Below are 25,123 nucleotides of genomic sequence, written 5' to 3'. Positions count from 1 at the left end.
TTTCAGCTGATAAAAGAACAGCAGAAGGAAAAAACTTTAAAGATCGACTTTAAAATCCAAGGACGAGGCTCTGGATGGGATTTAAATGCCAGATGGAGTAGCCGGTTGGGGGTGGTTTGGATGACAATTCCTACAGGCACAAACTGACGACTGCTCTGTGTTCTTGTCTCTGTAAAACTCAGTGGGTCTGAAGATGAACCTGCTGGATCCGACTCTGGCCATAGACCTGCAGTACCTGGGGGTCCGTCTGCCCATCCCCCCTCCTGGAGTCTCTCTGGAGCCACTGACCCAGGAGCTGCCTCCGTCTCAGGGTTAGTACCTTAATACCGACCTGAGTCAGGTTTACATAAAGATGGAGATTCTGCCTCGGATCAGCAGCTTAAATATTTATAAAATAACTTTATAAAAGTATGGCCTGAGCTTGAGTTGAAACCAAATCCTAGGGGTTTGTGTCTGTATTATCAGATTTACTACTGTAACTGGAGAGTAACCGACTCAAAACTGGGTTATTAACGTGCCTGTTAACGTACTCGGTGACTGTTGTATTTTAGTTTTTTTAATGTATTGTTATTATTTTCCACGAGTAAATTTTACCGCTGCAACAATTAGTCATTATTGATTAATCTTTTAGTTGTTTTCTTGATTAATAAGTTAATCATTTGGTCTGTAAAACAACAGGAAAATGTGAAAATGCTTGTCACAATTTCCCATTTTCCCACATTCCACGTTGACGTCATGAAATGTCTTGTTCTGTCCGACCAACATTCCAAAACGCGAAAATATGAGACCACTTTCCCATTCAAGGAAGAGTTTCGGACCCCACTGTGTGTGTGTGTGTGTGTGTGTGTGTGTGTGTGTGTGTGTGTGTGTGTGTGTGTGTGCGCCCATGTGTGTGCCCCAGAGCGTGTCTGTGCGCCTGTGCGTGTGTGTGTGTCCATTTTTTAATATACATATACATAGATAGATGGATAGATAGACAGATATAGATAGACTACAAGAAGACAAACATACAAAACCACACATGAAAGAAGAAAAAGAAAAACATGAAAAAAGCGAAAAAAATAAGTACATTTAAAAAAAAAAAAACACAACCATGAGTAGAAAAAAAAAAAAAAAATGTAGGCAGTTTCATTATTAATTAAGTAAATGAAGTGGAAGAACAAAAAAAGAAGAATCTCCTAGAACAGCGGGACCAGTTGGACCAAGTAATGGACCCGTTACGTAAGAGTCCCATCTTTGCCTTTAACGCAAAAAACCATGACTGCTGTTTAACAACTTAACTGACAGTTTTTAAAATGCTGTTTGTCATCATTACAACCATCAGCTCTAAGTCATCTCCTCTTTTTTTCAGGTGTTTGTACAGCATTTGTGTCCAGAACAGGAAAAACCACAGATGTGACTCAGATTAAAGGTTGGAGAGAGAAATTCACTCCATCAGAGGCTCCATCCACTCCTTCATCAGCCAAACCTGAAGGTAACTATCTATGGATGTGATGTGCTCCAGGCCACTTTGCAAAGTGTGTGTTTTCCTCCTGTTTTGGTGTAGTTATTTATGCTGTAACAATGTTCACAGTATATTTGTGAATATTGTGACTGACAAACAACAGCATTGTCTTATTTTATCTTTTTTATTAGGAAGTCTTAAAATACTAAGCAACCTCAGTGTTAGCACAGTTCTTTTTAAAATGTATTGTGTCTTAATTGTGTCCGGACCATTTCAGAGCAGTAATACTGAGGTTCATAAACGTAATATCACTCATACAAAGACCTTTGACAGAAACCAGTTACCTGGGTGGATTAGTGGTTTAATCTAGCCTTTGTCATTCTCAATTTCTCTCTCCCCTCATTTCATTTCATTTCTCTGATGTCAGCTTTTCAAAAACTTGTCAAAATAAATCTTGTCTGACTTTACTTGTTCTGTGTCGTGTCCTGCAGCTGGTCCCAGTTCAGATCTGCCTAAGAAGAACCTGTCGGCGTTCTGCAGCGACATGTTGGACGAGTATCTGGAGAACGAAGGGAAGCTGATCGACGAGCGAGCCGCCAGCTTCTCTCAGTCTCTGGTGGAGCCAGTGGTTTACGAGCTCCCCACGAGGAGCACCAGCTATGTCCGGACCCTAGACAGCGTCCTGAAGAAACATACCATCAGCTCCCCCACCTCAGACCTCATATCTGGATTTGTCCCCCCCTCCAAAAGACCCAAACTCTCCCTCAAAGAAACGAAAACCTCCAGGAAAGGAGAAAGGAAACAGAAAGGTCCTAAACAGACCAAACTCAGACCAGAACCTGCAGCTGCTCCAGCTTCAACAGCTGAACCAAGTACAGCTGAACCAAACCTGCTCCCTAAACAGCCTGCAGTCCTGACCCCAGCACTGCCTCCCCCAGCAGAGCACACAGCAACTGTCACTGAACCTCCCAAGTCCAAGAAAAACCAGCTGAAGGTCCGATTCAACCAGACAGAACCATTAACTCTGTCCCCTCAGACCCCTGCCTTCAAAAAGAGGAAGAAACTGAAACCCAAGACCTTGTCCCTGACTCTCAGCCCCCACAGGTCCACGGCCACCTCGCTGGACGTCTCAGAGGACCTGGCTCCTCTTGAGTCGGACTCTGAGCTGGGGACCAGTGCTGATCAAGGTGATGAAGCCCACAAGGACAGCAGGCCTGTGATGACCCGAGCTCTGTTGAGACAGAAAGACCTGGAAGAGGGAGTGTTGTGGGAGGGCCGGCCCAGGACCAGCATCACCGAGGAGAGGGCCGCCATCGCCCTGACCTCCCTTTTCACACTAATGGTACGAGATCACACGACCTTATTTTTTAGAGCTAGTCAATGATTCATCAATAATTAGTCAAGTAACTTATCAAGCAAAAACAACAAAAATTCTCTGGTTTCAGCCACAGAAGTCTGAGGTGTCCTAATTTTCTCTCGCAGTAAACTGAACGTTTGTGTTTTGGACTGATTGTCAGACAAAATGATTTTTGCAAATTTTTACAACGATATACAGCAATACTAGAAAATAACCATGTTAATACAGTGCTAATGATTTACCATATCACTCAGCCCTACCAACTGACAACATACCACTACATCAATTAAACTCAGGGGTAATTGCTTGGAACAACAGAATTTGGGTGATGTGAGGCGTCCATGTTTGTTTGTTTCAGACTGTAATTATTTAACTCACAGTCAGATCTGCCAGGACTTTGAGAAAAATCTGTTTCACAGGTGTAACTGACTGAGATGTAAAGCTGCAACTAACGACCACGAATAGTGGTCCATAAAATGTCAGAAGATGATGTCTTCAAACATCTTGTTTGGTCCGACCAACAGTCCAGAACCCAGAGAGATTCAGTTTACTGTGATAGAAAGTACAGTTTTTGGACTAAAAGTCAGGATAGCTCCACCTCTGCTGCTCAGAGTTCTGGTTTTAATCTGTCTCACACAACAAGTACTGCCGTGAGGCGCTTCACTACTTAAACTGTCTATAATGTGTATTTTTATAAGACCACTGAAGGAAACAACAATGTGAGATCAGTGTTTAATGTTCAGGTGTCTGTGAAAGTGATGAACCTGACCCCTTTAGCTCATTGTTTATCTGTCTGGACCACAGTTGCTGTTTTCAGAGAAACAGCTATAAACCGTCCACTACCTGCTCAGCAGCAAACAGCAGACTGACACAGTCAGAGACCAGCTGTGGAGCATTTAGCAGCTGAAGGGCCATATATTTCCCTCAGGAACTGGTGGAGACTAAAATCAGAGCTAAAAGAGAGGGAATACTGGACTTATATTCATCAAGTGACACAAACACCAGATCCAGAGGAAGGACCATGCTGCTATTAACTGTTGGATGTGGGGATAAGCACCTGTTTGATCAAAAGTTCAACGTTTTTACTTAAAGGTGGTGATGTGTCAGTGCTGTGTTCACTACTGTTTCTGCTGAAAACAAAACCAGATTGTTTAGGTTTAAATTCTAACTGAATTTCAGCTCTAAACCTGCGTACGCAGAATCATGGAAATAGTCAGTCAGCAGAATTAACAGAAAGTTTGATTCAGTATCACTGAGTGCACACCCACCACTGATGTCACAGTGTACTGGAGTACACCTGTGCATCACTGCAGCCAGGTGAAAAGTTAAACCACCGGAGGTCAGTAAAAACCCGAGGTTCAGATGTTAAGTTCCTCTTTAAGTATGTGATGAACATTGGACCTGTAACAGTCCAGGTGTTGTAACTGACTGGTTCCTGTGGTTCCCCCTCAGGGTTTTGTCAGTGAGAACCCCACCGCTCCCATCCAGCTGATCCGGAGACGAGCCCCCCCCTGTCTGAATGAGTTCTGCAGGCTGGGCTGCGTCTGCTCCAGTCTGTCCCACTGCTCCAGGATCAACCACTGCGGCCGGCCTCACTGCATGTTCGGCTGCAGCTGCCTCAAACAGAAGGTGGTCCTCCTCAAGAACCTGGACGGCTCCGACTCCAGCCCCTCCCACCACGGAAACACCAAGAAGAGGAGGAGGAGGAGGATGAAGATGGCTTACAGTAAGTACACCACCTGTATCGCCAACAGTTGTGTTATTATGATGTAGAGTGGAGAGAGAACTCAGATTCAGTCAGAGCTTCAGTCAGCTGATGTCACGATGAAGTTTCAGCTTCATCTTTGTAGGATTCTGAAATTCTGTGCAGAGTTTGTTCTGTCTGATGCCACAAAATGTTCTGGATATAATTTCACTCCAGGATGGAGTCTGGAGGCTCACGGGTACTGTAGTATTAAAAGACTGTGGTGCAAGTGCAGTACAAGTACAATCAGTACGAAATAACAATTTACCGTTTTGTGGGGGTCTCCGCTCGCTGTCTGGCACTGCACGGAGGCAAGAAATATTTCCACACATAGCCCCTCTGTACAACTAAAGAAAAACTCTTAGGTTTCTGTACAAATGAAACAAACAAGATCTAACGTGTTAATCGATGGTCTTTAGAGGGGCTGGTGGATCTGTTTCCTTTAGAAAGAGCAAGGCTAGCACTTTCCCCGCATGACCGGTCTTCATGTTAAGCTGAGCTAATCAGCTCCTGGCTGAGGCTTCATATTAAGGTACACACAAAAGAGTGGTGTCAATCTGAACGTCTGTCAGAGGTGACAAGACAAGAAGAGGATTGATCTAAATGTTGCACTGTTCCTTTAAAGGCCTGAGTTCGCATGATCTGTTTGCTAATCGCAGTGCAGTGGGAAATCTGCAGGCAGAGTATCCCGCGTAACTTCAATAACGTAAGGGAATCATAATATTTAGTTTATTCTCCATTCGTGATCCTTTCATTTAGGGATGGGAATTGTGAAACTGGTTCCAGAATGTCTGAACCATCAGAATCGTACTCCAAGCTTATCAGTTCATTTATTGATGGCGACATGTTTTTCTGACAGTTGCGTGTTGCAATACAATGACATCAAACTCATGTGTCTACGCTGCTGGAAACTTGTAACAAGGAGGAGTCGTGGCAGAGAGGAGGAAATGGACCAAAGCTTGGCTTCATTTCACAAAGAAAGATGACGGCAGTGCTGGTTGTAATGTCTGTAAAACGGTCATTTCATGTAATAGTGGAAACACCAGCAATATGCTGAAACATCTTTCTAGCAACGTGTACGTGCTACTCAATCGGGAAGCAGTGGCATTCCTGGAATCCTGGCTCATTACCGAGGGATAATACCCTGTCTTTTAAGAACATTAGCGCCCCACAGGCAGGTTCATCGGGTCTTTTCTTTGACTAAGAAAACCTAAACGAAAACGAATGCTGTACGAATATTCTCTAATTTTATCCATTTTAGATTATGAAAGATAGACTGTTGCTAAATCAGAAGTCGTTGAGGGAATCGATCGGACCAGTAAGCAGAATCGATACTGGCATTGGTATCAATAAAATCTTATCAATTACCATCTCTAATCTCATTCACACTCTACTCACTATGATTTTTTTAAATTTTCTTGATTTAAAAGCCACAATGACTCCAGTTTAACGGTGAATGAAGTAGCTGCTATGTTTGTAGGTTTTGTTTCTAGCTGTCCCAACACGTTAGGACTGTCCCGTCACAGTACGACTTAAAGAGAGAACATTGTTATCATGTAAAACAGAAAATGCAGCATCACCTGCTGGAGATCCTGTAACTTCCTGTCCTTTTCCTGTAACTTCCTGTCCTTTTTGATTTGTAGTTCTGAAGGAGGCGGACAGTGTTTCCCAGCCTGCCGAGCGGGTCCGGATTCTGTGGAAGAGGGACGGTGGAGACTCAGATCCAGATCCGATCCATGTCCCTGAACCATCCTCCCTGCCCCACTCCACTGTAAGGAATGTTTGTCCTATACAGTTATACAGTCACGTCCTCTAGATCTGTTGAGTGTAGATAGTATAACAGACATTAAAGGGTTGGTCCACCCAAATAACAAAAATACACATTTGAACCCTGGTGGTAACTGAAGGTCTGTCTGATATTTCTGCTGCCAGCCCTACACAGTAGAGATGAACACTTTTATTTGTCATTCTTGAAACAATGAAAGATGACATGTCAGAGATGAAATCCATAGACTTGACTGTCAACTGTTTTAATTGGTCTGCCAACGGCTGCGGCACCGCCCTCCCACACTCAGCTGTCCAGGCTGCTGATTGTTTTTGTGTGTTTGCAGGAGAGCAGAGAGAATAACAGCAGCTGTGCCAGGGTCAGAGGTTACAGAAGAAAGAAGAAGAGCCAGAAACAAAAGGTAAGAGTCGGGTTATACTAGAAAATGACCGGTTAAATACAATGTGGTGTTTGACCACATCTAAAAATCCAAAGTGTTTCTACCTGATCTGAACATCCACCATTAAGGTGGAGGTAAAAGCATAGTTGGAGTTGGAGTTCAAGACCTTCATAGTTTATAAGCGAGCATAAAAAACCTAACTCTAAACCCTTACCGTGTACATCCTCAGTCGATGTGTACCAGCTTACATACGCATAAACAAGCGTATGTAAGCTGGTACAAGCTTCACGGGAGCGTAGATTCAGGTGAACCAGGTGTGGCACACTCAGGCTTATATGATCTATAATGTGACACTAAAGGAAACTGAGCTCAGACACATCACAACACCTGTGGTTGATGCTGTTTGTCTCTTAAAAATGGTAAGAAGCAATAAATGTGAAATTGTTGTTATTTGAATACCATTTTATGCCACAGATATAATAATAATGTAATAGAATAATAATGCAAGTACACCCTTTAAAAGAGCAATCAACTTCTAATTCTTCAGAATATTCAGACATTGGAATTTGAATGAGAATAAATATTAAAGTATCCTTAATAAATTAAAGTATTTTTTGAAAAGTGCTATAGAAATAAACCTTATTATTATAAATAAAGTTTACTATAGTTTCACAAGCTGGCTGTTAGAGAAAGAAAGATTTGTGTGTTGTCTGCATAGCTATGTCAATTTTTGTTGTATTTTATGATGATATAACTAGTAGCAGCATGTACACTCAGAACAAAAGGGGTCCCGGTACTGATCCCTGGGGAGCACCACATTTAACTGAACAACAGGACGATGTAGCATCATTACACAACACTTAAAATCTGTCATACTTGCGTATAAAGCCAGATATTTGGAAGTTAATGTGAGCTGAGTGACTGAGGATTTACTGACTGATATTTTTCCTCCAGGAGGTGAATAAAGAAGTGAAGTCTAAAGCTGTCCGGATGAAATCTTTGAAACAGAGAGACCTGACACTGAAGGAAGCAAAGACTCAATCCTCCAGCTCTTCTCCAGGCAGGTTTACAAACACCAACCTCCTCTTCTACCGCCCAGCCTCCCATCAGGCCCTGCCGAGGGTGTTTCATAAAAGAGCTTTAGAGAAGCAGCTCTTATTGTGAAAAGCCTGTCTTTAATCAACCTCACAAACTGAACCAGGATCAGTCTGTTTCATAAAGCTGTATTGGAGCTGATGCCGGGTATCTGTAGGTCTTCCAGAAAGCATTGAATTCAGTTACCTCAAAAAAGAAGGTATTAAAAAAAAGCCTTAGATTTTCATTTACAAAGATCTTGAATATTTTTCCTGCCCTGCTGTCGACAGCAACATTAGTTGTAACTTTTAGTGTCAGGAGACAAGTGTTAGGAAGCTCATCTGCTCATAAAGGACAAAAACCTTCAATTAGCAGATTCATTTTCCGCCTTTTATCTGGGTCCAGGCATGGACAGACCACACAGATGAGACAGCATAGACAAGTAAAAGCCCCCCTCCCTCCTATATAGGACCCCCAGACTGAAAGAGACACAAAGCAAACATCATGACTTTGTGGTGTTATAACTGAACTCTTTGACTTTCCAACAAAAACTATTAACAGTCAATTTCATGCGGAGGCTCTGGCCTCAGGCCTGTGCAGTAACCCATTCATGGGTCCAGGTCCCATGAACTAACCTACTGTAGGGAGCTAGAGCAGGTCGTCCAATAATTGCAGGGTTCGTGGTTTGATTCCCGGCTCTTCTGCCCACAGGTTGAAGTGTCCTTGGGCAACACACTGAACCCAGAGTTGCTGCTGATGGTCAAACCAAGACCTTGTATGTCAGCTCCGCCGCCACCGGTGCATGTATGAGAGGCGAATTGTAAAGTGCTTTGTCTCTTAAGATAGAAAAGGGCTGTATAGGTCAATGGTCTATCCGTTTACCACTTAATTATATTTCTAGGAATAGTTGTAATATAAAGCTGGGAAGTGCTGGTGAAAATGTGACTTAGAAGTGTATAAACAGTATGACTTTGAAAATCATTAAATGTCATTCTATGTGATATTAAAAAAGGTCTTAAAAAGTCCTAAATTTAATTTGGTGAACACTGCAGAAACCCTGTAATATGAGCAGACTTACTCATTCAAGTCTGGTTTAATTCATGACTGAAACACCTGAGACATCAAACACTGATCACATCAACTCACAGTGAAGAAAACCAACATCTGAAAACAAAACGGTGATTTAAACAGAATTTCCTGAATATAAGCCTGTGGGATCAGCCTGGTTTAAGTGGTGACCTGCTTCATGCAAGACCTCTCTGTTTTCTGATGTTTGGAAAGTGTTCGTAATGCTTGTGATTGAAATGTGACTCAGGGTTTGTATTTCTCTTCAGCAGATGAACCAGCTCAGCCAGCTCCCTCCGACCAGCCTCCGAGTCCTCCCTCAGAGCCAAACCCAAAGCCATCGAAGCGTCTGATCATCTTGGCGGAGTGTAAGTGGGCGAGCGACGCCGACCGAAACCACGTGTTGAAGAAGCTGTGTGAGGCAATGGCTCAGGACCGACTGGACGATCCTTTCTGGATCAGAAAGTATCTCATCAGTCCCATCAGTCAGACTGTGGAGGAGAGCGGCAGTGACCGCTGCATCCAGTACAAAATCCACATCTCTAGACCCAGAGTGGAGCGGGAAAAAGCGGCAGCACCACCGAAACCACAACAACAAGGAAACAAAAGAAAGGAAAACCCACAACAACAGGTAGGCAAGAATATAAACACTGGTTTGAGTTTTTTTACACAACTTATAACAACACAACGAAACTTTGAACCCATCTCCCACTGGTGTTTACCTGGAACCTGAAAGAAAATCAATCGGCCACTAGTTTGTTAATCAGTTAATCATTTAGGTCATTTTTCCCCTTATTTTTTGCTTGTCAGTTTCTCTAGTATGTCAGAATTTTGGACTGTTGCTTGGACAAAGACATTTGAAGAACTTGTAACAGGATTTTTTTCCACTATTTCACTAATGTTTTATAGGCTAAATGGTTAATCAGTTAATTGCAAACATTATCGGATCATTAATCAATAATGGAACACTACACATGAGTTTCTCCAGTTCTGGATAAGAGATCCAGATATAGATCACAGGTGATACCTGGTGGAGACGGAGTACTTCACGCTGTGTAAAAGTAATCCAGTCACAAAGAAGCAGCAGGACACGACTAAATGTACATTTGTAACAATTTTTAAGTTTTAGTTGGAAGCTAAACCTAAAACGTAACATAAGCTAAGCTACACCTAGCGACTGTAACTCAGCACTTCCTGCAGATGCTTCACAGTAAAGGCTGGAATTAGCTCTTTTTTCTCCAGAGCCCTTTTATTGTGAAGCCACTTCAGGAAGTTTTATTATTATTTTAATTTTCTTACAGCAGATATAATTATTTATTTACTCTCCAAGGTTTATTAACTGAGTATCAGTGTGGAACTGTCCAAAAAAAAATCATCCAGAAAAAGTTCCATTTTAGTTATTAAATGAAACCCTGTGAGAAGTTTAGAGGGAAAATGTAGACCCTGTTTTCTTGGAAGAGGTCACACGCCAAAAAGGTTTGAAACCACTGGTTTCAATCTTTATAAACGTACTGTTTGTTTTTTTAATGTAAAATCTTCATCTGTAAAGTTAGTGCACATGTACTTGTTAACACTGCTGCTGGGGTCAGAAGGTGAAATTATAATTATTTCTGATTGAGTCATGACTGACTGACTGAGTCGTTCAAGTCGTTCAACTGCAGGAGGGTTTTGGACATCCAGGTCTTAATTTCCACGAAGCAGGGCATGATAAGGGACACACTGGTGGTACCAGGCTTTAGGGGGACATATAGTTGCATACCATCCATGTAGCAATGAAAATCAATATTATGTATGTGCATGATTTGCCCCAAGGGCAGCATGTAGATGGTCAATAAAAGGGGACCAAGAATAGAACCCTGGGGGACCTCAAAAAAGAGAAGAGCACGAGAGGAGGAGGCATCTTCAAGCAAGTAAATGTTGCACCATATAGATAAAGATGTTGGAAACACGGTGCTGTGTTTTGAATGCATCTTGTGTCTCTCTGCAGGACCACCTGAGACAGGTGAACGGGGAGGCGGAGCCTCTGAAAGACTGCCCAAGAGAGGAGATGGAGGAGGAGGAGGAGGAGGAGCCTCTGGAGGATTGGCACCAGGAGGTGATGGAGGTGGAGGAGCCTCTGGAGGACTGGCAGCGGGAGGTGGAGGAAGGTGACATTCAGGAGGAGGAGGTCTCAACATTTCACCAGGTGGATGATGGGAGGGAGAGGAGTGGAGGGAAAATGAAAATAAAAGCAAAGAAGAAGATGGTCAGCATGGCTCTGCCTTTCCTGACAGGAATCTCCCCCGCTGGATTCCTCTCTGCCACTAGGAAACAGCCGGGAGGGACAGACCACCTGGTCCAGGTAAGAGCTCCATATATGTTCGTGACCGCAGTGTTGCTCGAGATTCCTGACAGTTTGTGGATTTTATAAAAATAAGATAAAATCTTAAAGTTTGACAGAATAATCTATATTCAGTGCTTCACTGTCAGATACAACTTCACTTTCTTCAGATAATAATGACATTTTATGATATTTCAAAGCTCAACAGACTCAATATCTGAAGACAACTAAACTGTTTTAAATGTTTCAACTGCAAACAAGTTAGGTTTCTCAAAGAAACAAAAAAAAATCTTGGAATAAAAATACAGAATGAACATCAGTAAAATCTGAAATTCATTTTCTCTGCTTTTTTGTTTTTACAGGTGAACGGGAAGCTCTATCCTCTGGCTAAGATCCAGTTGGGGAAGATGGGGGCCCTACATCCGGCCAACCGTCTGGCAGCCTATCTGACCGGCCGGGTGGGGTGCAACAGGAAGCAACAAGGTTCTTCCTCATCCTCCTCACCCTCTTCTAAACCTCCTCAGACCCAGAGTTCAGGACCAACCGCCCAGACCATCTTCTCACCTTCCTCTAACCTACCTACCACTACAGCCACCACTATCCTACCCAGACCCCGGCCGTCAGTCACGGCTCTTACCCTTCCAGCCTCCCCCACAGGTGAGGATACAACATACTGATCTTTTTCATTTTAGAACCTGTATCTGCCATTCAGTGTCTGGTTCCATACAGAATCTGTCCCAATATGTGTGAGAATCAGGGAGGTTTCAGACCTGCAGTGTTTATTCTGGTTGAATCAGACTCCAGTTGGTTGGTGTAGGCAGATCTGAACATAGCAATCAAACTTAGACCAAAACAGCCTCACTGAGACCAGGTCGTCTGAAGAGTCTCAAAGAAATTCTGGAGCTGTTTGTTTGTGGTGGGAAAGTGATCCAGCCTCGATTTGACCGAACTTCAAGATGTTCTCCGCAGGTTTGACCTAACTGACCTGGACTCATCGAGGTCTGACCTGATCTAGCTTCTTGATATATGGGCAGACAGAACCTTCTGCGTTCACTTTTTCGCTCTCGCTCCAGACTCATCCAGACTCAGCCGAGGCCAGAAGCACTATGTTTTCAGGGGGTCCATTTCTCATGAACGTGATATCTCAGGAACACCTTGAGGGAATTTCTGCAAATTTGGCACAAATGTTCACTTGGACTCAAGGATGAACTGATTAGATTTTGGTGGTCAAAGGTCAAGGTCACACATTTTTGGCCAAAACCTGAGGATTCATACACTAATCATGTTTAACAGAAATGTCTAACTGGATAAAATGAAATTGATAGTTTTTGCAAACAATTCCTACAGGTGCCCCAACTTCTGTTGATGACTTACAAACCCTCTGTCTGTACAAAGGCAGAGTTGGAACAAAGTTTGTTCCTACACCCTCTGATTCACCATCAGGTAAACACTGTGCTGCAGGAAGTAGTTACTGGTAAACTGGCGTCAGACTGGGGAGAGAGAGACAAGTAACAGAGGAAGACAGACTTCTGCAACAGTGTTGGGACCAACTTTCTGAACATTGTTTGATTTCCATTGTGGAAAGAAACATCAGGAGTCATAAATTTAGATTCCTTTTTTTTTTTTTTTTTTAAATCTGTATTATTTATTTGATCTATGTTTTAATTTCAGAAATACTGAGACATTACACTTTACTGAAATGTAAATTTCATTAACAACTGGAAAAATTGAGGTGTCTAGGGTATTTATATGTATATACACATATACATATATATGTACTTATATGTATATGCATATACATACTCAGTTGGCAGTTTATCAGTTTATGAGGAACACCTAGCTAAAACTAATCCAACAGTCCTATAAAGAAACCCCCGCTATGATGTTTCAGCTTTTCATAACGATAAATAAAAGGAACCTTCTGTGTAAAACTACATTAGCATAGTAGTGGGCAAGCAGGTTTGAGTCTCTCTTGCTTGTGATAGCCAGGCAGCTATCTTAATAATAAATTATTATAACATTACCAGATAAATTTTTTTTGTTTTTTTTGTTAGCGTTAGATAGGTAATGCTAGTTAGTTTGAAAACCCGGCGTCATGTTCCAGTCTCTTGTGAAGATCATTAAAATACTCGGTACAAAACTACCTTAGACTAGAAGTTGGCGGGAGGATTTGGCTATGCCTTTAGCCAGGCAGACACCGTTAATTTTCTTTAACACTGCTGCTAATGTTAGTTAGTGGGCTAACAAACGGTAACATCTTCACATAAATCTGTATTAAAAACTGGAACATGACAGTTTTACTTTATTCTCTAACATGTCTGCTAACCAGCTAACAGTAGTCAACCAGCAAGTTTACCTACTCTGTAAGTTAGGTTAAATGATTGTTTTTGAGATTGTTAGCATTAAGGAGCTAGCAACCAAACTACTTTAGACGTAATGTGGTGGCTTGGCTTTGCCAAGTAGCGGTAACATTGACTTAAAATAGTTAAAATTAAAATAATTTACTGTTACTGAGCCAGCCACTTGGCCAATGGGCATTAACAGTATTAACAATAGTCAAGTAATACTAATGTCAGCTAAAGGGCTAACAAATATTTTTTTTGTGGTTGACAGCAAAAGCTGCACATAAAATTTTATTTAAAACTTGAACATTGATCTACAATTCTGTAACCTGTCTGCTAACAAGCTAACAGTTGTCAAGTGTAGTGCCTGTACTTGTTTATTAAGATACAAAAGTTTCTTTGGGGGTTTGTTAGCCTTAGGGGGCATCAACAGCTTTATACCTCAGAAACAGCGAAATAAATCTATAACCAGGTAGTGATTTTTTTATTTTTTTTATTTTAAATAACCATGTCCGCTGAGCAGGTCATTGTTGTGCTGACAGTGAAGTGCAACAGCAGACTCTGGACTTTAAATTAAACTCATAGACTTGAAGTCATATCTTTAATGTCTCAAACCGACCGTCTGTGTCACAGTGCTTCAGCCTGGTGCAGTCATGACCGACCAATCAGCCGCTGCTTCCTGCGACCTGCCTGCAGGTGAAGCACCTGGGGGGGTGACGACCCAAGTTGTCGCGTCGAGGGTGTACCCAAGTCCTGCAGTGGGGGGCAGTAAGGTCAGAGCGGCACCAGCTGCTTCTTGTAGCTCCACCCCCTCAACAGGTAACACTGAAAACGTCAGGTACAACTAAGACAGAATTAACTATTATTAATCAAAGTTATTTATCTGTGTCCGTGTTGGATAGAGTATACATGATTTTTTTATGATGGCCAATATTTAACTTTTTTGGAGTCACAATAGTGACTTGATTAGTCATTGTTGTCGGTCCTTAATATATTTTAAAGAGTTGGTTTAGATAAGATTTTATAATAGAAACACGTGAACATGTTTTTATCAACAAATTATTTGATTAATATATTTTTCTGGCCAAAATATGGTCAGATATTTGTCTTTGAATTCAATTAAAAATGTTTAACTTATACCGAATCTCCCACCTTGATTAATGTATTTGTAAATTAATTTTTGACATAAACCAAAGCAGTAGAGAGGAACAACCAGTCTCAAAAATGTGATGCTTTACAAACCAAGTATAAGCTGAAATAACCCCTTGTAAAAATCAGTTTAAAGTCCTCTCAGTGGATTGTATCACTGTCAGCAACATTTATAACTTCGAGATAGATTTCCTTTATTCTGGGCAGCTGTTGGTTTTACCTAAGTTCTGTAAAATCATTATTTCAGACTTACAGGTGTCCACTCCATCACACTCAAGTCTACATTTATTGTGTGGGAATGCAATGAAGACTGATTAAAATATGTGTATTTACACATTTATTTTCATACAGTCTGACCAAAAAATATAGTTTACTAAATGTTGACTGTTTACTTGAAATAATCTGAATTTTTCTCACATTTAGAAATGTAAACTTGTAAATAGGTCTGTCATGATAATTACGTTATTGACTTATCCTACAATATTTGGACCTCCATCATATTTTGCTGACCTCGATATCGACCGTTATGTTTACATGTGTGTTTGTTCACATAAGAATGTTACCAACGTTTCTGCATTTTGACATGATGTCAGATTGAACAGCAGGGTTTTCACTACCATTATAAGACCTGGGTGCAGCACCTGAGTGTTTTTTCACAGCGACTGAGCCGAATGCACAGAAATATTAAAAAATATTCTCAGACATGTTTTGCTGTCATCTCTGGTCGCTCTGCTTCTGTCCTCTCGTCCGCTCTCTGTGTTGGAAGTTCCCTGTGGGCGGGGCTCAGGCAACACAGTGAACCAGGTGAAATGAAGATAATGTGTTACTCAAAGTTACTCAATCTTTTCAAACTGGCTAATTTTGGGCAACTCACCTGTCTGGGTTGTGTGTTCTGCAGTAACTCAGTGGGGACTAGAGGCTTCTGTGTGTCCAGCCACCTGTGAAGCATTTAGGGAACATCTGTAAATTGTAGCTACAGAAAATTACCTAGGTTACACTCTCCGCCTCTAAACTGCATGAGTTGCTGCATTCACATCGGTCACATGATATTTTATTCTCAACCTTTGGGAAACACTGAGAGCCCAAGAACGCAAATGAGCTCGGATGTCGACAACAATAATTATTATTATTTATGTTTTATTTATCTAGAATATTTTAATAGTTTTTCTCATTCCAATTCCAATGTCTGAATATTCTTAAGAATCAAAAGTTGACTGCTCTTTGAAAGGGTGTACTTGAATTATTATGGTATTATATTGTCATTATATCAGTGGCATAAAAAGGTCTTGACAGTAATATGACAATAATATCATGCATCACAATTATTTCTGGGAGAATATATCATTCAACAAAAGTAGTTATCGTGACAGAACTACTTGTAAAGTTTGTGTGAGTTATAGAAATTTTGGCTGAAATGTGTAGAAGCACTGCTGTGGTCTTTTGTGCAGCTTTTTGTTCCCAGCTATTGTGGTTTGTGAGCCCTAATAACAAAGTAGTGTTTACATGTACACCCTCGGTCTGCAGGTTATGAGGAGGGATGCTTTTTCTTGCTTAATCTTGTTAATTTTTTGAGTCCTCAGAAAGTAAAAAGTGCAGCAGAAACATGATTTTTCTGCTCTCCTCTCCTGTCCTGGAAACCACTGCTGTAATGGCTCTGTAATTAAACCATGTGTCAACCATGTGTGTTTCAGCCTCTCAGATGAGCAGCTCTGTGGTTCGACCCGTGAATCCATGTCCAGGCTCGGCGGCGGTCCCAGGCCCTCATGTGAAGGTTCCTGTATGGGGTCTGGCTCCCCAACCCCCGCCTTCCCCCTCCAACGGTCAGAGGATGGTCCTGCAGCCGGTCCAGACAGTGTCAGGTGTCCAGTATTACCGTATACCAGATGGTAAGCTGGTCCAACTAGTTCCCATCAGCAAGCTAAGACCAGTCAACCCAAACCTGCCTGTTCAGAGAGGTGAGTCTGCAAGACTGAATCAGGAGCAGCTTTAAAACAACATTTAGCAATTTATGGCCACGAGGGGACAGAAAGACTCTAAAACAAACTGACTAGTACTGAGAGTTACAGAGCAACATGATCCTTCATCTGGATCCGGTGATTGTGTCTACGTCCAGTAATCCCTCTCTTTTAGGTCTGTTTTTGGTTTCCACCAGCTCCTGAGGGAAACATCTGGCTCTTTAGCTGCTAAATGCTCCACTATCTTGGGTTTACAGTTATTTTGTGAGAGCAAAAAGAGCAGAAAAAGATAAACAGTATATTCAAATGAAAGCCAGTGATGGTTGAAAGTGTCTGCATGTACAGTAAGTTGTTGAGAAGGACTCTGTGGAGTTCTGTTCAAACTGTCCTCCAGTGATTTAGGATTGCACCTCCATAAAGTTGGGGACTACAGTTCAGTTCAATCTTTATTGCCCTGAATTGGAAATTTGGTATGCAGCGTTAGCAAAACCAGACTCATTCCTCAGCAAAACTGAACGAAACAATATCAGATAGAAAGGATAATACTCAATACTAGCAAAAACAATAGGAGTAAGACATTCAAGCAAGTTAAAACAGTAAAACTAATAAAACAAACAGCGATTGACTGGCTGGTAACTACACAGGATGCAGATTAATTGATGAACCTGGACCTACTGGACTTGGAGAGAGACAGATTAAAAACAGAAGTCTGAGCAACAAAGGTGGAGAAATCCTGACTAATAATCAGCCTACATTTCTCTAATGCAATTTACGGCTGTTGCTTTTTATTCAAAATATGAATTTTCCATCAAACATGAGAAAAAAACAATCAAACAGTAATGAGCTGTTTGAATTCAGACTTTACAGTCAATAATCTCAACAGTGCTTGGAGTAGTTTGTCTTGCAGTCCAGTAGAGGGCGCTTTGAAAATTCACCATCTGTTTTAGAGCTGCATTGATTTGGTGATTTATCAATTTAGTCAATTGGAAGAAAATTAATCATTAACTATTTTGATAATCAATTAATTGTTTTAGTCATTCTTCTGGTAGAAATGCTTGATGTTTTTGAATACATCACCTCAGGCTGCGAAAAATTATTACTGGCATTTTTCTGCATTTTCTGATATTTTTAATCAATAATGAAAATAATAGTTAGTTGCAGCCCTAATCAGCATCACCTGTTGCTGACCTATTGATCCAACCATAAACAGCTATTATTCTAATTCGGCCTAAATAAGCTTCTTTTGTTGCGTTGCACATTTGTAGCAGCAACTAACAATTACTTTCATTATTGATAATTGATTGATTGATAAATATTTTCTCTATTAATGGATTAATCGCTTGGTCTAATAAAACATCAAAGAAGAGTGAAAAGTGCCCATCAAAATATCCCGGAGCCCGCGGTGACTTCTGGTTGGTTCTAGCCATCAAACATTTGGTATTTTTGCTTGAAAAATGTGTCCTATTGGGGTTTTTTTGCGTGGTGCATTTGCAGCCGTTCAGCCAACAATTTGTAGACGTGTGTAGATCTTCTCGCCAAGCGGGAGATATGGACTCTGTCAGAGATTCATCATATCTCTGATTCTGAGGCTGACGTGAACGCAGCCACACCAGCTGACCGTCATGATTTGTTTGTTTGGTGAAACGTTGGTGTTTGTGTTTGAATCTCTGACTGTCTCTTCACTCCTCTTTGTCCCCTTCTCTGTCTCCTCCCCCTTCTAGGCCCTCCTCCCCCCTCAGTCCTTCCCTCCGCATCACTTCAGACTCCAGCCGTCAGTGTTAATCAGACACCGCCACAGACCTCAGTAACCACCTCCGCAGTAACTACACCCTCCTCCTCCTCCTCATCCTCCTCCCCTCTGTCCAGCCTCAAGTCCCTTTCTGTGCCCCCCCTCCCTGCCCCCCTCTACCCTAGCTCTGGTTTCCTGTCTCAGAAGGGGACGTGCACCTTTAAAATCCTTCCCGCCAACTCCAACAAGGAACCGATCATCATCACCTGTCCTAAGCTTCCCTCCCTGCCCCCTGCCAAGGTGGTGACATCTCCAAACTCCTTCAACCTTCTCCAGCCTCACCCCCAGCCGCCCACCGCCCCGGTGAACCTCATCTCCCTCAAACCCTCCACAGGTCAGGGGGCCGAGCTTGGGGTCAAAACGGTGTCGGTGTCTGCGGTCCCAGTGGCTCCTGGTGGGGTGTTGGTCCCTCAGAAACCTGCTTCATCTCAGACCTCCGCCACCTCCCAGACCCCCGTAGAGAAGACTCCCAGACCACCACCCCCAATTCCTCCTTCAGGGTCAGAGGTCACACCTGTACCCCCACCGTACCCCCCTGCTGAGCCTGAGCTGGCCTGTGACCTGGTGGACCTGGACATCATCTGTGTGGATGATGAGACAGGGCTCGTTACCACGGAGATGCAGTCAACGGAGGTGGTGGACCTGGCGGTGTCGTCAAGCGGTGACACGGAAAACTCGTCAGACTTCGCTGACGAGTCGTACAGCGAAGAAGAGAAGGAGACGATCGTACCGAACCATGTAAGCGAGCGTTAGGGTTTAATTTTGATCAGAGTCTAGAGGAGAGAGCAGAGGCAGTGACGAGTTTAATGAACAGATGAGTTTTAAGTACGGCAATAAACCACAGTAGGTGACAGGGCTCACAGTCGACTGTCGTGAAGACCCACAGTGTGACAAAGAAAACCATCAGAGGGATTTGGGGTCAGCCTTCATGTTTAGCCGGGTCCTTTTCTTCGTACATCACCGAGCTCCACAGATTTAATGACGATGAAGGGGGCAAAGATACTGTCTGAAGTGAAATAGAGTCAAAAACGGTCGTCCTCAGAGTCCTGACTGAGTCAGATCTGAACACAGACATGAAACACGTGTTGATGTGATTCAGTGTGACTTCCACTTCCTGAGGACATCGTGATCTCTGATGTCCCTCCACAATAAAGCTCCACAAATCCACTTAGAAACCAAAGGAAAAAGAGGCTGCAGAACTTCAGTGTCACAGTGACCCAGTGACAGTTGTCTGTACGTCCACGGCTACACTGCAAACAGGAGCTGACCACAGCTGATTCAGCAGCTTTTAATGGAGAAATCACTGACCAGAGCAGCTGATGTTAAAATCACCACACCTGTGTTCATCCTGTCTGAATGGAGCTTCAGTATCAGTTAGTGGGATCCTGACTGAGAGTTGTTTTTTTAGAGTGAACCCTCATACATTAATTTATTTTCAGATATTTGATCTGTAATAAAACCTCCTTCAGACAGAACTTCTTCTCTGTTCAGAAAACAATATGTTAAAAAAAAAACAATCTTTAGTTATGAAAAAATCTTCCACCAGGTCCAAAATGTTTTTGTTGAGCAACATGACCCTGACGTGTCTCCAGTATATGTTATATGTTTTATGTACAGTATGTGCTTTTGTTTGTGTGCAGCGACACATTCATAACATGTTGGAGAAGAAGCGTCGAGTGAGGATGCTGCAGCTGTTCGATGGTCTGAGGAGGGAGGTGGGACTGAGTGATGAGAAGACTTCAAAGATCTCCACACTGAAGAAGGTCAGGCTGTTTAAACAGCCACAGAAACACAGGTCTACATGTCATCCATACAGAATTCAGACTGGGTTTATGCCCAGGTTATACTGTCTTTAACTGTATTTAGTGTTTAAAATACAGAGACTCCACCCTCTGATCTCCCCCCTTTCTTCTCTTGTTCCTCACTTTCCCTTCATTTCCCTTTTTTATTTTTTTATCTTGAGGCTTTAAAGTGTTTAGTATTACCTGCAATCTTTATTTTTCAGGCATGAGTTGATTAATTTCAATGTTGTGAGGAATTGCTGCACCTTTTCTATCCTTATGCAAGATTCACAGTATTTTTTTCAATGTGACAAATCTAAGCAAATTTCTACCGTCTATATTATCACCAACCATTCATAGGGTGAAGAGAATGAAGCACACTGCATTAGAAGCGCAACACACCATCAGGCCCGACCCTCAACACCTGCGGGCTTCACACTTGCATATATTTGACTGCAAGATAAAGTTGTACTTGCCGTAGGACTGAGAGGATAATCAGCTAAATTGTCAGTCACAGACAAACAGACTATAGACTCAGAAATACCTCAGATAAAATCAAGGCTGCATTTACCAACTAAAACCGTTTATCTGTATTATTAGCTATTTTTACCTTGTTAAGTACTTTGTAACTTTGTTTTGAAAGGTACTGAATAAATAGAGAGGATTATTATTATGCATCAGCAGATGCATGTCCTATATACGTCGATATCTGACTTTAAAGCAGGGGATTTTCTTTTTTCCCACCTTTCCTGTCTTTCTTGCCTCCCTGTGCTGCTTCTTTTTTAATACAGGTTGGATTCCGTTTTCCGCTTTTTCTAGTTAACAGCGAGTTAATTAGTTAGAGCGTGAGGACAAACAGGTGTTGTCTTTTTGCTGCAGGCGGTGCAGATGATCCAGGAGCTGAGGGCGACTGAAACAGATCTGAAGAAGAACAAGAGGAGGCTGATGAAGAGGAGGGATGAGTACCTCTCCACCATCGCTCCAACAACAGGTAGGAACGCTACAGATTATAATACTGTCTACTGCAGTACTGCAACACCGTCCGTTTACAGCAGAGGGTCCTCGGACAGACCACATCCACAAAAACCCTCCAGACCTGATCCGCAGATCCACACGATGCAGACGTCACTATCTGAGTAAAACAGTCTGACAAGAAAATGTCAGTCCTTCAAATTAGATTGTGAAATGGTGACAGATCCGTACTAAGGAAGGAGACTTACCAGCTGAACAGGAAACTTTATTATCTAAGATGACAGTAACGGAGAACCAAACCCCTCGTGTCCTTGGGATGTAGTTCTAGAAAAGTCCTAGTACAGACCTTTTTCGTGGAGAAGAACAAAAAGAGGTGAGGCAAAAAAACATTCAACCATGTTTGTGCCTGTGACTTTTTGGTTGTAAAGTGTAAAGAGTTTCCTTCCAGAGGAGACCAGGGTTATGACTGTGATCAGAAGGGTTGGAGAACAGGAACCTTTTTATTCTGGGTACATTATTTTTATTGCTGTCCGCCCTTAATCTGACCTCTCACCCTGGTAAACCCCCAGCCTCACAGACTGCAGGAGAAGAGAGAAAAACGAACAAGAAAAACTAGTTCTGCTGTTTGTATGTGAAGACGAAGTCAGTGACGAAGCACGTGGTTAATTAATAATTTCATGTCAAAATTTGAAATGAAATGATTACAGATTACTCCAAATAAAAAACACAAGAAATGTAAATAAAAATGAAAGTCAAACATACATATATATCTGCCAACCATGTCTGTGATGAGCCATTTTCAGCTGATACCAGCAGATAGTTCTGTCTGTGTCAGATGATGGTAAACCATCAGTCAGTGCTGCTCTTCACACAGAAAAACACCAGACTGCTGCAGTGATGAAGTGAGCGGGTGATGGGGCTGATGCTTTGGCTCTGGTTTGCTCTGTCTGCACCGGTTCACATGCTGCTGCTGCTGCAAATGTGGAAAATGTGCGATGGACAGTCTTTCTTTCCTGTAGAAAAGTGGTCAAAAACAGACTGTAGACTGGTGGAGTAGTCTATTTGGCCTCTCCACCTTTTCTTTTGTCAAATTCTCTTTTTACTGGGATATACCAGGGAACAAACAATAATGAGATCACTGCAGTAAGACTCAGAGGCTTTGACGGCCTTTTGCTAAAACAGCTGCAGATATCAACAGATAATACAACAGCAAATAAGGATCAGTAAATAAATAAAAACTACAGGTACAGAAAACACAATGCAGAATGGAAAAACAAAACCTGATAAATAGCTGCAGAATGTCGGGGAGGGGGCTTCATGGTACACATAAGACAAAGGAATTCACATTAAACACATGATGGACGTACAGGTGTAATGTACAGGATCCAATTTGACCTTTAACAGTCTAACATTCTCCGGTTTAACCTTCTTTTCAGTGGTTCATTCTTAATACCTTGTCTCCCCAGGTCTGAATGAGGCTTTTGATTTAAAGCTGTTCTTGAAACATCTCAGACTCTGAGACCTGTTACTGATTTTTTTCTTTTATTAGTTATTTATTAGATTTGGAACAGTTTTCAACTAATTAAAATGCTTTTTAATAAAAAAATGTGACGTGGTTAGTCAGTTTTACACAAGTTACATTTCTTCCTCCTTCGAGTCAGTGGTGTCTGTATATTTTTGTCAAATTCAATTTTATTTATTTCAATTTGGTTTATTAAATTCTGTATAGTCTTCTCTTTGTCGTGAATATCTTTTTCAAAACAAATAATTCAAATATTAAAACATGTTTAGGACATTGTGGGATTACTGTGACTTTTTTTGATGGATCTGATGTATTTTATCTTGATTGTGAACCATGAATTGTACATATAATGATAATCTGCTTGCCGTCGCCAGCTCAGTGTCCTCACGTGTCTCACTCTTCGTCGTGTTGGAGACACTCTGCGTATCACTGAATCTGTCGTCCTGCATCGGCCTAAACCCAGGATGGGACGTGCACACGGCTCACCCTTTGTTTGGACCAGGATGTGACATCTCTAGATCCGTTATGTGGTGTGTTAATGGCTGAGATCAGCTCAGAGCAGTCAGTAATAAAGAGTGTGTGTTGTGTGTTTGTTCAGATAAGAGCAGACATGTGATCAGCATAGAGTCCGTCACTGAGCAGAGAGGAGGCACAGGGAGCAAAACCAGAGCAGATCTGAAGGAGGTGGATCAGTTCAACCAGACGGACGACTCGTCTGACGGGGACAGAGTCGACGAGAAAGAGAGCGACATCACTATCGTAAGAAACTTCTCAGTCCCAACTGCTGCATACGACAGGCTTTCAGGTGAAACGTTACCTGACCCCGACGTCTCTGTGTTTGTGTCGGGGGGCGTTCGGAGCCTCAAAGGTTTGAGTGTTTTTTATAAGTCACAGCAGCTGTAACCCAGACCTCCGGTCTGGTCTCGCTGACTGGACTCCAGGTTTGATCAATCCTGACTCCAGCTGGCTTCTGTTGACGTCATCAGCCGAGAGGTTCGCGTCGTTTTTCCGACCTACGCTGTGAATGTTTGAAGGATGTTTTCGCTATGGTAGAGAACAACACGATGGTTTGTGTGTTGGTTGTGTTCGTTCATCATCGTAACTCAGACGAAGATCTGATGTTTTATCTCTTATTTTAAGACAGATTTATACAGAAATGCAGATCAGTCCAAAGGGGTCACGTCCTTTTTCTTCCCATTGTAGTCTGAATTTGTATCGCTATGAATAGGAAGTGATTTCAAAATGGTAAACGTGTTATTTTCTTAATGATGAGCTTCAGGAACAACATTATAAATATTGTCCAAGAAAATTTCCAAGTGTACAAAAGATTTAGAGCGACCTCTAATGAGTTTAAAGGCATTTAGAGGTAAAACAAGCTCTGCTGCTGTGTCTCTGTGATACATTGTGCTTACAGGTTGATTGGGTACAAATGGTTTTTTCTGTGTTTCAGGCTTGTCAGCAGATCCAGACTCTGCAGACTGAGATGGAGAGACTGAAGGGTCTGAAGAGCCTTCTGAACCAGCAGAGACACGCCTACATCAGAGAGATCTCCCAAAGATCAGGTGAGGAACCAGGTGAGGAACCAGGTGAGGATCTCTTCTGGTTCTCTAAAGCTGTGGCTGTTGGGGATTTTCATGTTTTTAGAACTTTGGCGTCATTGAGCGCAGATGTCAGATAGTGATGCAACACCAGGTTAGTACTACATTTAGTCCAAAATCCCGGAAGAGGAAGCTTCATCAGAAGACACTTCATGTTTGGAAGAAGAGGAAGAGGCCAACAAAATGACATCAGCAAACTAGAAGACAGATATGAAGCACTTTAACAGGTGGTGTTTGGATCATGGAACATGACCTGGATTGTATCTGGAGCTAATTATGTACTAAATGAGATGGCTGGCCTTACAAGTTTGGTTTCGACATGGCAGGTCTGAAATGTATCCATGTATCTTTAAAGGATTAATCGATTTAAAAGGTTTTAAAAGGTTTTCTGTGGTTTTTACACCTCCACACCGGCGACAGCCTTGACTGCAGCCATTGCGTTTTCACGTTCTCCGTCCATCGGTCCGTCCCACAAACGTTCAAGGTCACTATGACCTCAGAAAACATGTTTTTGGCCATAACGCAGGAATTAATTTGCTAATTATGACAAAATTCAACACAAGTGTTTATTAGGTTAAAATGGTGACAAAAACCACAAGGCATTAATTGCAGTTTAATTCATTTCACTTATTTTCAAGATTTTATTTGTCAGATATTCATTATGTGCAGTAAAATGCTAAGTGGCAGACTCTCAAGACTAATGTAAAATAGTAAAACTAAAAATTAGGTATATATTTTCCTTTTCAACTGGCAATGAAACAGATCAAATGTTTTCAGGAGGCTTCATGTGTCTTGGGAGAGTTTCTGTAGGACAGTTGCTGGACTCCTGGTCCACATGAAGTTTGA

The 25,123-nt window shown here is 42.0% G+C and overlaps 1 protein-coding gene across 6 annotated transcripts in view; it reads left to right on the top strand.

The window, feature by feature from the left end:
* Window positions 1–25,123, top strand: part of mgaa (MAX dimerization protein MGA a) — a 42,665-nt gene that overhangs the window by 14,793 nt on the left and 2,749 nt on the right. For 4 of the 6 annotated variants that reach the window (XM_040136539.1, XM_040136543.1, XM_040136542.1 and 1 more), the window contains exons 6-22: window positions 183–311; window positions 1,352–1,474; window positions 1,936–2,786; window positions 4,254–4,527; window positions 6,189–6,316; window positions 6,657–6,731; window positions 7,665–7,770; window positions 9,119–9,480; window positions 10,837–11,190; window positions 11,532–11,826; window positions 14,145–14,330; window positions 16,352–16,615; window positions 18,337–19,142; window positions 20,045–20,167; window positions 21,065–21,176; window positions 23,278–23,438; window positions 24,130–24,241. In XM_040136539.1, coding sequence (XP_039992473.1) covers window positions 183–311; window positions 1,352–1,474; window positions 1,936–2,786; window positions 4,254–4,527; window positions 6,189–6,316; window positions 6,657–6,731; window positions 7,665–7,770; window positions 9,119–9,480; window positions 10,837–11,190; window positions 11,532–11,826; window positions 14,145–14,330; window positions 16,352–16,615; window positions 18,337–19,142; window positions 20,045–20,167; window positions 21,065–21,176; window positions 23,278–23,438; window positions 24,130–24,241 — 4,461 coding nt within the window. The remainder of the gene's footprint in view (window positions 1–182; window positions 312–1,351; window positions 1,475–1,935; window positions 2,787–4,253; window positions 4,528–6,188; window positions 6,317–6,656; window positions 6,732–7,664; window positions 7,771–9,118; window positions 9,481–10,836; window positions 11,191–11,531; window positions 11,827–14,144; window positions 14,331–16,351; window positions 16,616–18,336; window positions 19,143–20,044; window positions 20,168–21,064; window positions 21,177–23,277; window positions 23,439–24,129; window positions 24,242–25,123) is intronic. The other 2 variants (XM_040136540.1, XM_040136544.1) reach the window with 2 other exon arrangements.

Source organism: Xiphias gladius, chromosome 10 (assembly GCF_016859285.1).
Source record: "Xiphias gladius isolate SHS-SW01 ecotype Sanya breed wild chromosome 10, ASM1685928v1, whole genome shotgun sequence".
Classification (NCBI taxonomy): Eukaryota; Metazoa; Chordata; class Actinopteri; order Istiophoriformes; family Xiphiidae; genus Xiphias; species Xiphias gladius.
This window is presented reverse-complemented; position numbering and strand designations above follow the sequence as displayed.